General features: G+C 31.2%; 1 protein-coding gene across 9 annotated transcripts in view; it reads left to right on the plus strand.

Moving 5' to 3' along the window:
• Cpes (Ceramide phosphoethanolamine synthase) overlaps positions 1-12183 on the plus strand; it is a 161369-nt gene extending 149186 nt beyond the window's left edge. For all 9 annotated transcript variants that reach the window (XM_085820866.1, XM_085820867.1, XM_085820865.1 and 6 more), the window contains 2 exons: positions 1532-1612; positions 10534-12183. In XM_085820866.1, the coding sequence (XP_085676992.1) occupies positions 1532-1612; positions 10534-10563 (111 nt within the window). In that variant the 3' untranslated portion in view covers positions 10564-12183. The remainder of the gene's footprint in view (positions 1-1531; positions 1613-10533) is intronic.
• Positions 12184-16511: the final 4328 nt, after the last annotated feature.

Below are 16511 nucleotides of genomic sequence, written 5' to 3' on the forward strand. Positions count from 1 at the left end.
GAACTGTGGCCTCAAATGTCAATTGAAATAAAAATGAATATTTAATCTACCTCGCCTGCCAAGTTTCCTCTTCATTATGTACCAGCACTTGTGTACGTCAACTTTCCTACAATATTACATACATATTACATGTTATTTCATTTTTTAAATTATTATTGCTTCATGGGCCACATTAATGGATTCTGTGGCGCAAGTAATGAATTCTGGAAGCGTGCAAATAATGAGTTCCGAGGATTTTTGCAATTTAGGTCTTATGATAACACGCTTCAATATAAGTTCTTTTTTTATTGTGTGCATCATTTCCAATGGCACTCTCACTGCAGCAGCAAGGCTTCTTAATGTTAAGAGGTTTGTTAATTAAGAAGGATCTTCCTGATCTTTTTACGTTCTTTGAGTCGACAACTATTATGCTTCTTCATTTTTGCCTCCCTGTCCTTGATACAGTTTTGGTCTACATTTTGCCTCAAGTCTTTCTTTTCAAAATTTCTAAATAACTTATGTAGAATCGCATTTCTGTCTTCAGACCTTAAACTGCGTTTATCTGCGTAGCTCTGTAAACAATAATGAAAATAAATCGACATGTAGTATCAAAATTCTGTTTTGTAAAAGAAGAAGATAATGTATTCAAAACCACTCTTCCCGCTTTTATCTCCTTAATCCGATACCAATAATTTATAAATCGGGCAATTATTTCGATATGAAGGGAATAATAAATTGGTGATTTAGATGGCAGTGAACGTGTTTTTTTTTTTTTTTTTTTTTTTCTATTTAATGTGATGAGGAAGAATTATTGTGGTTTGTACTTTAATGAATTTTATTTCGTAGAATTATGCATAATTACAACTCCTATTTAGTTCGCATATGTAGTACATTTACATGTTTATACTAGTATTGCAATCGTCGTTACATATGTTTAAGCGATTAACACTTTCTCAATGAAAAAATAAGTTTTGGTTTCTTTTTATGACCAAAATCATTTTTCTCTGCAATAGCTTTACGGCTCTTTTAAAGTTTTAAATTATTATTATTATTATTATTATTATTATTATTATTATTATTTAAGTTAACAAAAATATTAGATAGCAGATGGAACTTGAAAATTTGTATGTAATATCTTTTATTATGTCAGTATACTGAAACTTAATAATATATTTTATCTGTATTATTTAATTAATGATTTGATTTCTTTGCAATGAAGGAAAGGGATTATTATTTATAGACAAAATGCTGAAAATAAAGGATGAACCACTTCTGAAAGTACGCGTATTACGAAGCGACTTTTGCCTGTTTGTGATGGATATGATTTAATTGTATTACTTATATAACCGAATAATACATATTTGTTTCCGTGAAAAATAAGAATACAAACATGAATGAAAAATAAGAATACAAACATTTTATAAATATTTATAGAATGTCTGTTTATACGTAAAATTAAAAAATTTGAATTATAAATGTATTTATTGTAGAGTTAAAAATACTGTTTATTTTAATATCTAACTTATTAACCATCTCAAACTTGTGTTTTTAGGAATTTCTGATGTGGATTCAGTTTGTAGGATTTACTCAAATTTTTACGTTGGCTTTCTTAACAGAAATTCATCTTTCTACAGTAAGTATAAAATGTCTTGCAGTTCCAAATGTTGTATGAATATGTAAATATAATACAATTTGTTTTTGCGTCTATTATAACTATCAATTTTTTAATATTCTGTGAAATTAAAAAAAAAAATGCAGTTTGAAATTTTTGAATTCAGTCTAACACCTTGAAGCATTTCTCATTTAAGTTGAAAAAAATTAACAAAATATTTAAATATTAACACATAAAATGTTTTTCAATCTTGGTAGACTTCAGTTTTACACATAAAAGAGCTTTAAGTTACGAGTTATGATTGACTGCTATTTAAGAGTCGCTCTTACAGAAATAAATGTAAAATCTCATATTTAGAACGAATTATTCAAAATTGCAAAGCCAAATGGCTGAAAACAATTTTCTTGTCATGTTACAGTGGACGCTCGTTAATTCGAACTCAAAGGTACTCAGAAAAAAGTTCGAATTATCTGATGTTAAGATAAAATGTAACTTTAAAAGAGTACCTGAAGAAGAAAAATCCCCTAAGATGTATAATCTCAGAAAATATATTATACTATGCTGTCTAAAATTAAACATATTAAAAAGCAATAAAGACTTATCTTAATCATAAAATGAAGAAGAAGATATGCGATGTAAACTTTGATTAAAAATATAATTTACACCTTTTGGAAAAACTATAAAATGGATGTTTAGTTTTGTTTATTATACCTGTACGTGTCAGCCACCTTCTTGATTTGAAATAAACATTTCAATTCATTTTTAGAGGAAGGTTCAATCTCAATAAATCCTTTCAGAGCTTTTATAGAGTCCATTATGGATTGATCACTAGGATTCTTAACAGTCTGCATTCTCTTCTGAATCCGATGAGGTCTCTTCTTTTTCATCTTCTCGGATAATTTTTATTACGTCATAGTCGCTGAGTTTTCCACAAACTTCCAAGTCTTCATCTACGCTTAAATATCAGAAAAGTAACGTTATTGCATTAATTTTTTTTAATTCAGAAAAAGCTGTATCAGTATCGTAACATTCTTCGATATGACTTTTCTCTTCAGCGTGCATGAAGGAAGCAATTGCTAATTGTGCTTTCTTTAATAGCATCCTGTGCGGCGCATAGATCATCTATGGCTGTCAGCAGAGTAATGTCGCAGTTTTCACCAGAATTTAAAAAAAAAAAAAAAAAAAAGAGGATTTGTTGTAAAAGCCTCTTACAATAATTTGTTTTAATATTCTGGATGATTTCTTGATCCATTGGTTGTACTTTCGCAGTTCTATTTGGCGGCAAATATTCAACATGTATAGAACTCACTTCGGGAAGGTTATTGTGGCAGGTTGCATTATCCACAAATAAGAAAATTTTAAGCTTTTCCCTCGAAAACTGTGTAACTATTCCTTTTAACGAGTTACTGAATCTGTCTCGTGTCATCCATGCTTTTGTATTGGGTAACATAATCAACTGGCAGTGTTCGAATCTCTTTAAAACACAATGGATTCTTTGACATTCCAATCACTAATACTTTAAGCTTTTCGCTCCCATCAATATCAGCACAAACTAAAGCTGTAATCCTCTGTTTACTGCTTTTGCCTCCTACGCAAGCATCCCCTTTAAAATGTGATGTCTTGTTTGGCGAGAGTTTATTAAAAAATGAAATTTGATCCGTATTAAAAATATCTTTGGACAAATAAGTAGAGAAAAGCTCTGTTAGTTTCCTACTGAAATTAGTGCGCATATGCCTTCGTTTACATCAGACCTTTGGTCACATACAGTTTGATGAGAAATATTATGCCTTGACGTAAATCGAGAAAACCATCCATCATTTAAAATCTTCAGTATCCATTCGACCACATTTAAAATCTTCAGTATCCATTCGACTTGCCAATTCATCAGCCTTCGGCTGCAGTTGAGGTCCATTTATCGAAAAATTTCGAGATCTAGCCTCCTGGAACCGTAGCAGTGTCATCCATGCTTTTTCTAGATCTTTTTCGGACGCATTTCTCATGGGTTTCCTTCCTGTAGCAAATTTAGATTTTTCCCTTGAATCTAATTTTTTCTCCCTTCAAATAATGGGATTTTTTCATTTTATTTTATTTTATTTTTATTATTATTATTATTCCATAGTCAGTTGCTAATTTTGTTTCACATTCGCCATTCTCTACTTTCTTTAAAATTTCCACCTTTATCTCCACAGTTAGAGTTTTATACTTTCCACGTGTAGACATCCTTCAATTTTACATGTTCACCACCACACACTGAGGAAGAAAAATTAGAGCACATAAACTTGTGTGCACTGCAGGCGTAAATGACATAACTCTCTAAAATCTGTAGTAAAGACTTTTTTTTTTTTCTGAAATTTTAAGAGAATTGATAGCAAATAAACAAATGATTCTCCCCCTTATCCCGACCCATTCATGAATCCAAGGAAACAGGTTAGGTCAGGGAGCTATGTCCGCTAAACACTGATAAGAGGTGGACAGTAGAACAATACCCACTAACGCTTAGCGGAAATGCAATAGCCTAGGAATGGAGACATGTGCCTGTTTACACAGGAAAAGAAATCCAGATGATTTTGACACACAAACTATAAATACACATGTACTTCTCCATTAAATAAGGAGAAAGTTAAGTGAATAAAATTTAGTTCGAATTTCTGAGATATTTTTAACATTAATTCCAATACAAGTTTTTGAAGGCCGTCGCAAGTTCCAATTAACGAGCGTTCAGTATAATAACAGCGGCAATGAAAAATGAACTATGATCTGTAATAATGACAATAGATCGTAATACATCATCATTGTCCATTGTTAATATTGCAGTCTAATATATTACTATCCATTATTAATATGACTGTTATATATAAAGGAATATTTTGCAAAACCCATAGTTTATACTTAAACAATTCATATTCAGTAGTTCGTAAATAATACATATTCCATATTCAGTAGTTTATTTATAATGATTCGTTACTAATGTTCGTAAAATATTCACATTTCAGTTTCAATAAAAAGTTCATTTTTATTTAGTGTATAATTTAACCCCCGCCAGTATATTAATTTTCATGTAAAGAAAGAAATATTGTTCACATAAATAAATTTGTTCCAAAACAAAGGGATCATTTTTATTTCAAAAATTCCTAAATGAGGGTATATTTATCTTTTGATAAGTACGTAAAAAGGTTAATCAAATCTGTATTTTCAAATCTTTGAATAAGATTTGCATCACAGTGTAAATTAATTAGCTTCTTGCCAATCTAGAGAAACTAAACTTCGCAGCAAGATGTTGTGGACTCTGTGCTGGGTCAATACATGAGATAATTTATAATTCCAGAATGGATTAAGCATATTATAGTTAATAATAATAAAAGAAGACGTTAGAGTTACAAAGGAAACCTATTTTTATTTACGTTTTTTTCTTGTTGCCAATTTGAGAAACTAAACTTCGCAACAGTAAAGATAATACTATACGTAGAGGGAGCTGCTGCAAGCTTCGTTTATAAATTTTCTGGAGACTCATGTTTGTTTTCAGTGTTAATGAAAAAAAATGTAAAACTGGACTTAGAATCATTAGGATCTTAACACTTTCTTCAAATTCTTTCCATAATGAATAATGTCATAATAATGCTAATTAATTTACCGGAAATGTAATGGCGGGCTGCCAGAAACCACTACTTTAATATGCATCATGCCAAGAGCTTCATGTTCGTGCTGCCATCTGGAGCTAGGGAGTTAAATATTGGGATACTCAGCTGAATTTCAATGCTCCCGATTAACTGGAACAAGTAGTCCTATATGAATGATAAAAAATCCGATAATTGCTTTGTTAATATCCTTCTGTAGGTCAAGTGTGTATTTAACAGTAAGTGAAGGATTTCGCCCCACCCTTATTTATTTTTTCTTTGGAAAAATATTATTAATTAGCCCAAAAGGGATATTAGTTTCGAGACGGCATTTGCGGCGTATCACTTTTAAAATTATTTCAAAACAGATATTATCACCATGTATTATATTTAAAGAAATTAAATAATGAAGAATCTCCATGAATGTTTCTCACATGTTTCTCGCAGTGTGAAAAAACAACGGTACCTAGAGCCATTAAATTTTGAATAACGTAGTCTTTCATCCAAATATGGGCATTTGGGAGCTTGAATTTGGAATTTGTTTTATTGCCTATTTCATATTTTGTGAAACTTTAACGGATTTTTTATTAAGAAACTTGATGATTTCAAAGCGAGCAATGGCAATAATGTTGCGGGGGGGGGATTTATCTCGAGCGCGCGAGACTGTTTATCGGAAATTCTAACGATATGCTGTTTTTAAATATTTTATGATTTTGCTGTTGAATCGAATTTTGTGTGGCATAAGCGCCAAGAATGTTATATTTAATAAATAAAGTAAACACATGAAAGTTAATAATAAAAAGACAATAGTTTTGTAAAGCCGTCTTAGGAAGAAAATTATACATTAATATTATAAGCTGAGAAAAGACTTAAAAAAAGAGAAAAATATATGCCAACAACTTAACGCTGCATCGGGAATTCTAAGCGTATACTGCTATGCTGCTGTTAAAAACTGTACGGTACAAAGTCCGAAAACCGGACTCGTCGGGACTTCGGCGATTCCGGATTTGGGATTTTTCTGGATATTAGATCATCAATTTAAACCTTGTAAGATGGCATGGAGAAATTAGATCATCAATTTAAATCTTGTAAGATGGCATGGAGAAATTATACAATTAAACGTATGAAATAAAGAACAATTATGATCCAAAAGGGTATCAAAATTTACAGTATATATATATTTGTTTACTTTATTAAACATTTCTTTCATTGTAAGTTGTTTAAGTTGCTTCCACGAAAAATTAAAAAGTTCCTTTTTCTTTTTTCCTTGTGTCATCCAATGCCATACTCCTCGCATAATTTTGAGACGGATATGGCTTTATCCATTTTTTGCAGCAATTTCACTTTTTGTTTAATGGACATCGAAACATGGTTTCGCTTTGTAGAATTGGGAATTCTTTTCGACATAATCGAAAGTTCAAGCTTAGATTTTATAAAATTGTCGTAATAATAACAGTCTGCAAAAAATAATAAGCTGGATCAAACTAAAAAAATTTTTCAGCAGCGAAGTCCGCTACATTAACTGAAATGCCGTAGAATCAGTAAAGATAATTTTAGCCTAGCTTAATAACGTCCGTTGTACATTACTGGCTGTGTATCACAAGATTGGCGACGAAAGCTAAGTTGTTTCGCTAAATTTTGTCTTGCGCCCGAATTAAGCCTGAATTGTATTAGTTTATTTATTTACTGTATCTACGTTTATTTCTTGCACATGCTTAAAACTAATCTGAGTCCTGAATAAATAAACTCCAACATATACTAAACGCTTTACTTAGGGCCGGCGCTAAATACCGCATAGTGCAATCTCTACGGGTCCTAAATTCTGTTACAAAGCACCTTCCTAAGTTCTAAATTTTCACCGCACCTAAACTTTTCATCCCATTGCTTTCCCTAAATCATAAAAAAACTTCTCATCCCTTAAATTTTCCCGCTCGGTGCTTCCCCAAATTCAAAAAATTTCGTCTTCCCTAAATTCTGCCGTCCGGTGCCGACATATTCTGCCGACGCTTCTGGGTTTATGGTGAATAACATATCAGTTAGTCTTAATTAAAATAACACTAAATGTAATCTTTTGGCCTCTGAGTTTCATTAAAAAATCTATTTTTAGTATATGAAAAGAAATTTTTGTTGAATTTTTCCTCGTCAACATTTCTTAGAACATTTAAAAATCTATAATCATCGCCAAGCGTAATGTTAGCATAAAAGGTTGCCATACTCTTGTTATTCAATTACTAATATATTAAAAAAAAGTTTAGACATCACTGCATGAGTTATTCCTGAAGTTGTCATGTATTGATAAACATGCGGTGATAAAAGCAAAATATAATAAATAATGACTCGCCAGGTCGGCGTCAGGGATATAAAATAAGTGAATGTTTCAGTGGCGAACAGCGGTAAACGGAAGGGAACGTTTGAGATGTATGCCAAGCGGATACTCAGCTACGGAGACAAATTATTAATCGCATAAATTTATGCTTACATGATTGTTTTTCCATAACGAGGTATTTTATTTAGTGCGTAAGTGAAATTAAGAATCGGAATTTTTAAGTGAAAAATTATGGAAGGAAAAATCAAATGCACATGCGTAAAGCATATCAAAAAAAAAAAAAAATGTTTGTGGCTTTGAGGTCCGGATTTTAGATCATTCCGGATAATGGACGTCCGGATTTCGGACTTTGTACTGTATAATTTTACTATTCAATTGTATATTGCGTAGGTGCGAAGAAAATAATGCTAATGATAAAGCTAAAATAACGGAAAAAAAAAAAAAAAGACTTGGTAGAAGTGAGTGTGATAGCAGATTGATAGACTGCAAGCTCAGCGAGAGCGTAAAAATCCTTAGCAAACCATTTTGGGCGACCATTAAAATTTGAAAACTCAGTTTTTTATTTTGTTTTGTTCTGTTATAAATGTATTTGATTTAAGTTTTTTTTTAATTCAGAAATTATGAAAAGCATATTAAGCATTAAATTATTTTTTATGTGTCTTTTATGTCCGTAAAACAAACTTTAGAACGCATTTATAGCAACAAAATGAATCATAAAATCATATTTTGTCTGCTTGAGTGCTCAACTTTTTCTATCTGAAATAAAACAAAACAATGAGATTAATTTTTATTCACGTAGGCTCTAAAAAATCATCAACTTGTTTTCCTCGTTTGTAGAAAGAAAATACATAACGTCAAATTAATATTTTTCTCATTTTAGAAAAAAAAAAAAAGCATTTATTGCATTTAAGGCAATGATTCCAGGAGTAAAGAAAAGAGATCTCTCCATACAATATAAAATAGCATTTCTGTTAATGTTTTATAAAATCTTGCTTATAATTGCTAAATAGTACTGTGTGACATGTTATTGTTATTATAGTTATTAACGTTAGGATATGTTACTAATAAGTGATTATGTTACTGAATAAAATGATTCAATCTGTATGGCTGAGAATGGTCCTACAATACTTTTCCCCCTTTTAACCAAATAACTATATACCAGGGTTGGTCAAACTTCATGTCAGTAAGAGCCGCACGTTTGAACTCAGGAATGTTCGAGAGCCGCATCTAGATTTTCTAAAAGCCACAAGTTCATATTTACATCATGATAGAAGTAGTGTACGAGGTTTTAAATAGAAAGAAATCCCTGATAACTTTGTAAACATAGTCTGAACTAATAAATGACTTCTTTTTGGACACTGAATAGTTTTAGTTTACCATATTTCATACATCTATTTTATATGCACGAGCCGCACAAATTGCCTGCGAGAGCCGTATCAGGCTCGAGAGCCGCACTTTGGCCACCCCTGCATTCATCTAAATTAATATTTCATATAGCAAACAATTTTCTCTAGGTAGGGTAAATGTGCCGACTTAATTCTTTCAGTCAGGAAACATACTTTCCTTATCAGTTTAGTTTGCTAAAATTTCTTTAAACATATGAAATATACATTATAAGTTAGATATTTCAATAAATAAAGAACCAAACAGAATGAACAAACTTTAAAACGTCCCGTACTATTACTATTCTATTGTCTTACAGAGTCTGGTTTTTCATAATATTTGCTTCGAAAACAAGGGCGATCTTAGGTTCAGGTGGAAATGTAGTGGGACACCCGATGTTTACTATAAGTAATGTAGATATAGTCCCACTACACTTCGGTTTATTTTTAAAGTTAATATTTAAAAAAATACATAGTATAATATAACACATAATACAACAGTATAAATAGTATATCGATATTTTGATTGATATCATATCTATTAGATATCAATCAAAATATCAATATACTCGCTCTCATGAAGGACGCTCTCATGAAAGATCAGAACAACACATTTCGTTTTTAACAGTCGCCAATAGGCATCGTTGGCGCATATATTTTTGGGTTGAAAATTGTGTGCCGCGTGTTGTCTTATAACAGGAAAAGAACAATAGTTGGCTAAAAATCTAAACATTCTATACCATACTTTTTCCATGTTTTATATAATTTAAACTAACTAAAAAACTAGCTAACTAATTAATACTAATTACGTCAACATAAAGAAAAACAATAAAAAGCTTAATTTCAAATCGCTTGGAAAGCATAAAATGAAATGAAAAACTGATATTGTTTTATAGGCACGATACCCAACATCGGCCAAGCGGTAAAGCTATTAAACAGTGGGTTTTCGAAATAGGTTCAGTTCTAAGCGAAAGAGTTAGCTGCATGGGCATGTAACGCTGATACGAGTCAATTTCCTTTAGAAAGTCCTCCACGAAGATCATTCTTCTTTTAGGCAGATAGCCCTCGAATACTTCGCCATAACCATATAAATCAAATTAAAAGAGCTTACTTTGGATTTTCTTTTTCTTATTTATTACCATAAGCAAAACTTTAAATGTTGGTCTAAGCCATAAACGTGAAATTATTCTTTTTGAATTTGGATTTTTTAAATATTAAGCCACAAACGTCTTATTAATAATAATTTATTATTTTTAATAATAATAAATTACTGCTGAGTTGTTAATAAATTCGTGCATTAGTGAGTTATATAATTTTTTTGAAAGAAATACGTAGCAAATAGAAATTATCATTAAAAGTTCATGCATTATAAATTATATAATTTATTTGAAAGAAATAAATAGCAAATGGAAATCATTGAAGATGTTTAAAGACTTAAAGGCTAAGGAAATAGGGAAATGTAAAAGCAGAATTTAAAGATTATTTTGCAATTGAGATTACTGAGAACTTTAAGTTAATGAAAATTACTTATTTTAAAAAAATGCTTTTACGTTTTCCTTTGTTGTTTTATATATGCAACTTATGCCAAATTCTTAAACTGAAATTGCTTTTAATTTTTAGGTTCGCAGCTATATTTTGAGCTTTTCCTGAATGGCAGGATGGGCCATATACAAGCCGCTGTAAAAATTTCATTTTTTCTCACACAGACAAATGATGGACTGAAAATAAATAGCCGTTGACCTGTGTGATATTCTAATATTTTAAGTTAAGTACAAAACTGCAAAACAGAGAACAAGGCTCATACTTCTTTTGAAAATAAAATTTCATATTAATTTGTGTTCAAAAATTTCTATATTTCCAAAATTACTGAAATTATTAGATTTTGTTATACTATTTTATAGTGTTATATTAATTAAGTGATTAATTTGTTTAAGGTAAATTAATAACCAAACTGTGGTAGTTTTTCTTGTTTAAAATGGTGTTGTAACAATATTTTTGTGTACATTATGAAGAGTTCTATATTAGTAGTATTACTCTGCTGTAAAATTTCTACTTGTTTATGAAAACTTACCACTGAATGATGCTTCTGATTTTGTAAGTACAAAGTGTTATTAGTTTTTAAAATAGAGAGTTTTAAAGTGACTTAATCTTGACATTTATTTTAAAATTTACTACTTGTTATATTTGCTAATTACTTACCACTTGTTATATTTCTTAATTACTTTCCACTTGTTATATTTCCTAATTACTTTCCGCTTGTTATATTTCCTAATTGCTTTCCATTTGGCGATAAAGAAGGTTTTTTTATCTATAGAGATGGCCCAGATGGAATAGTGAAATATTTAATAGATATATGTATATTTAGAGTAACATGGTAGCGTTTATGTCTTCTCCGTGTTTGATAAGTAAACAATATTTTTAATTAGATAAAGCATGAATTCAATGAAATTTTTATTCAAATTAATCAGATTCAAATGTAAAAAATTATATTCTTAAAAACTGCGTATATTTTTGTTTGTTTGTTAACCGATAACAGATAGATTAAAGAGTAAAGATAAATATCAAATATTTTGCCGAATGGCAATAGACTCGAATGAAAAGTGAAACAACGCATTTAAAGTGAAACAGCGCAAAATCGTATTTTGAACTAATAGCTCTTTTCAACGAAAAAATTAATTCTAAACTAATAATTAGAATTAATTTATGGATTCAGAAATTAATTTTAAAATCAGCTGATATGAATTTTGTGTAATAACTTATAATTCTCAATTTAGTAACTACAAAAGTGTTCTGAAAAAGTTTTATAAAAATATGTAAAGTTTTGTATAAACTTTCTGTATATTTTATCAATAAATATACTTTGTTGTATAGTTCTAGATATATCACTTCAAAAGCGAAAAATGCAAAACTCTTTTTCAATAAAATAATTTGCGTACTTGAACGTAAAGACTAAAAACGAAGTTAAATATTTTATTTGAAAGATATTAGATAGCAAATAGCTTCTTACATGCCCTGAAAGCTAAAGAGTTAGCATTATTATAAACGTATTCTTACCCTTGCCTTTTAAAGAATGTATCTAACAAAGTTTTCAAAGGAAAGGGCGAGAAAAAATACATTTTCTTTATTTTTGTATTTGAAAATGCTTTTGTAAAGTGATTTTTATACTTTATATGTATATATAATATTATGTAACAGCTGATTTTTTCACAATTTTGGATTTGCTTAGAGTACATGATTTGAAATATGAATAAAATATTTTTTCCAAACCTATTTCTTTCTTCTTATTAATGCCAGAGAACAAACAGCAATACTTCATATCTATATCTCAACTTCTTCACTTGATCTGCAATTTATTTTTCTCACGGTGTTCTGAAAACACTATTTGCGTCAAAAACATTCATGTAGTCCATTTGTATGCTAAAAATACTCAGGATTTCTGTATAAAAAGCATTCTGTGATCACTTCTGTTACATGCTTAGCATATTCATTATTCGAAATATTCAGATTTTGCTGAATATTTCTCACGCTTACGGTTTTCACAAGCAAAATTTTGTGTTTTCATAACGAACAAATTTTTTAAGAGCATCTGATTATTCTAACTTTTTATCGAGAAGTAGATTAGAAGGTAGATACTGAACTTTACTTAAAATAATTTTACAGGAGCGATTGGTTTCCGTCTCAGGCTGTCATCTTAGACAAAGGGGTTCCTACAATCGAGCGTGGATTCTTTCTCGCCCAGTTACAACATTTGTGTATATTTACCCTTCCTCTAAGCGAAAATTGCACCTTATTAACCCATTCTAGAAGGGCTCAGTAGAGGCCGAGCGGTAAAGTCCATGAACACTGGTAGTTCGATCCGAGAAACGAATCCTGCGAACGGGCTGGCTGCATGCGCGTTTTCGTGGTTTCTCCATATGTAACGTGTATAGGAGCCAGTTTCCTTTAGAAAGTCGTCCACGAAGGCATCCTTCGCTTTCGTGTAGTGCCTTAGAGCGGAACACTTAAATAATAATAATAATTAGCCCAGAGGATGTTGGACAGCTATTCCAATTCTTTCCCATCTTAGAAAAATTCAATTTGCAAATACATGGCGACTCCCGATGATTCCTATTCCTGTACGTATGAGATTTAGTAAAACTACATCTTTCGAATGATCCTGGCACAGTCCCATCCCAAATATCTGTTCTTCGAGAGTGTTACGCCGCCACCTATCACTGAAAACGTAACAAATCTGGCAATAAAATATTTGTTATTTAAAAAAATGTCCCATACTTTCCTATGCATTTCTGTAAAACCCACATTGTGTTCTTATCTGTGTTTTCCAAATAACCAAACATTTATGATTGCATTTACTTTTGGATCACCCAGTATATACCTGGTTCTTTAGTCATACTCGAGCGGCCTCTTCTTAATGGTACGGGAAATTTCCGACGCCTACTAATTGATAAAATAACTGTCAAACACAGTTCAAAAACTGCGGATAACAGAGCCAGTGTAACTTTAAGGCTTCATTATGGCACTAGTTCTAAAAGGACACTCAGCCATTACAATAAATTTTAAAAATATTCAAACTAAATTTGAGATTTTAGGCTGATATTGTTCAACGTTTGAATACAGCGATTTTACAGAAACTGTAAAATTCTAATTCGAATCATTTTTTAAAACACAGAATGCGGTTATTAACACATATATTTAAAAAAAAAAGAAAAGCGTTTCTGCATTACCATCAGATGAAATTTTTTCGTACTCTGTGCAAATTAATTTCAACAATGAAGTAATTAATGAAATAAATACAAAGCATTAAAAATTCAACAATTCGTTTATTCCTTTCAAAGGAACAAATGTTCTGCAATGAAAGTGACTGCAAATATGCATAATTCCAGTTTTCAAAATTAAATGACTTCATTTTACAAAGGCTCTTACAAACAACTACAAACAGGGATATTATTCTTTAGGAATAAATAACATTCACCGGGGGAAAAAAATCATAACATTACAAACACCTCCAAATATCAAAATTCGTTTTCATTATGCTGCCCTAAAGTAAACCTTGGAATAAATATAAGACCTCTGTATTAACACTATACATTGAACTCATTCGGGATATGAGCAACTCTGACCTTCCGTATGTACCCATGGTTTAGTCGTTATCACAACACGCGGAAGGCCTCAGGTTCGCTTAATTTTTTAACTGACAGCATTAAATAATTTTTTAAAAAGCAAACATTTATATTTTGAACTCATTGTCGGCACGAACATTTTGCATGTGTACCCATGGTGTAGTGGTTATCACATACGCCTAACACACGGAACGTTCCAGTTCGAAACCTGGTGTGTACCAGGGATAAATAGATGGGCTAGGTTATTCCTTTGTTCGACTCCTTGCCGACGCGAACCTCATGGAGGGCAGGGCTAAAGAAAGAGAGTCCATGGAAGGGTGAACTGGAAGTAATCTGACGTGTCTCTGTTGCACCTGTTCTGATTTCGCGCTTTTAAAACTAGTTTCATTCATTTGCGAGACGATTTTCTAGAGGTCGCATATCCCAAATTAATTTTAATCATGCATATTTGTTTTCTAATAATGCAAATATTTAAAATAATTTGTGTATATATATATAGTTTTAGTCAGCTTTCCTTTTAAATTCTATATTTAAAGTATCCTTTATGTAATATGGCTTCTTGTGCTGTAGCAACGTGCCGTAACACTTATAGAAATACGAAAGGAAGAGATATTGTATTTCATGCTTTCCCCAAGGACAATTTGCTTTTGACGAAAGAATGAATACATAAATGTCGAAGACAGAATTCTATTAATGTGAAAAACGCAAGAATTTGCAGCGAACATTTTCTGTGCAGTGATTATGAAGATGACATGAGAAATCGCTTGCTTGGATTGCCGCAAAAGAAATTTTTGAAATGCAATACTGTGCCGAAAGTAAATTTATCGTGTGTAGTAAACGAAATAACACCAAGAAATCGGAGATATTTGAAAAGAAAACTAATGCAGAGTGCTTTTGAAAGACTACAAGAATTAAGCCCAAAGAAAATTTATTTTGAGGCCGAGGACGAAATTCAAGCTGTCAATAATAAATCAAATGTAAAAGATTTTGAAATAAAACTCACAAGTGATCATGCCCTATGTGACAATATCCCTGAATGCCCTAAGTGTAAAGATAAACAAGAATGTATTTATAATTGGAAGAACAAAATAATATCCTTAGAAAATTGTAATAAAATATTAAAAAATAGAGAAAAGACAAATTTTAGAATGTTTGCTCAGCGACAAAGAAGGTGGGCGACATCTAGAAAGAAATTTGTATCGGAAATTCAGAAATTAAAATCCCAAACAGCGAAATTTAGGAAAAAAACAGCACAGATCGGAGAATTTGGAAAAACGTCTAAAGCATATTTTTACAAAGTCGCAGATTAACGCATTGCTAGAAAAGAAGGAAAAAATCAGGTAGACTAGTGAAGATATTTCACGTTGCATTGTCATAAGAGCTCTGTCATCTAAAAGCTACGATTTTTGGAAAGAAAAAATGGGAATTCCTTTACCTAGCACTAGCACATTAAAGAGATGGTGTGCTAAATTTTCATGTAGTCCAGGAATTCAGAGTGATGTTCTTGCTGTAATTAAGGAAAGATGCGAATATTTGAATTCTGTAGAAAAAATATGCGTTCTCAGTTTCGACGAAATGCAGATTAGATTCTAAACTCTTCTATGACTCTAAACTGGACCAAATTCTCGGTCCTTTTCAAAAAGTGCAGTTTGTTTTAATCAGAGGTCTCATTTCGCAGTGGAAACAACCAATATTTTTTTATTTTAACATTCCAATGAAGAAAGAACTTCTTTTTCACTCATAAGACATATTCAAACATCTGGAGTAGAAGTGAAAGCAATAGTGTCTGATTTAGGAGGATCTAGTACTTTGTGGAAAGAGTTACAGATTTCGATTAATAGTTCTCAGTTTCCAAATCCAGTATTGCAAACCAACAAAATTTGGGTTTTTGCAGATGTAGCGCACTGCCTCAAATTACTGAGAAACCACTTTTTAGATAAAGGATTTGTTTTAGAAGATGGAACTGTTTTAAATGTTGATATTATTAAAGAGGTTTTAAATAAAGATTCAGGAGAAATTAAATTGTGTCCGAAACTAAAACCAAATTATTTAATGGTCAAGGGAAAGGAGAGACAAAAAGTCGCTCCAGCGAAAACATTATTTTCAAGAACTACCGCAAAAGGTATACTCCACCTCACAGGAAATAAAAAAGCATCGACGTCGAAGTTAATCGACAATTTTTTCGATATTATGAATAGTACCAAAACATACCCTCCTTCAGATAAAATACTTAAAGCAGCATTTGGATTAAATGAACATCATGAAAAACAAATTCAAGTTTTGGAATTAATGAAGAAAGTTCATTGGAGGATTACGAGTTCAGGGAAAAGCCAACTTACTGCCTTTCCAAAAAGGAATAATAATTTCAATAAATTCTCTTTTTGGCCTACACCAGGATTTGAAACCATCGTATGATGCTAAATATATTTTCACCTCTAGATTAACTCGGGATGCTCTTGAAAGTCTCTTTAGTCAGAT

This window comes from Stegodyphus dumicola, chromosome 7 (assembly GCF_044657685.1).
Source record: "Stegodyphus dumicola isolate Sdum_Otavi_A_Nest chromosome 7, ASM4465768v1".
Lineage (NCBI taxonomy): Eukaryota > Metazoa > Arthropoda > Arachnida > Araneae > Eresidae > Stegodyphus > Stegodyphus dumicola.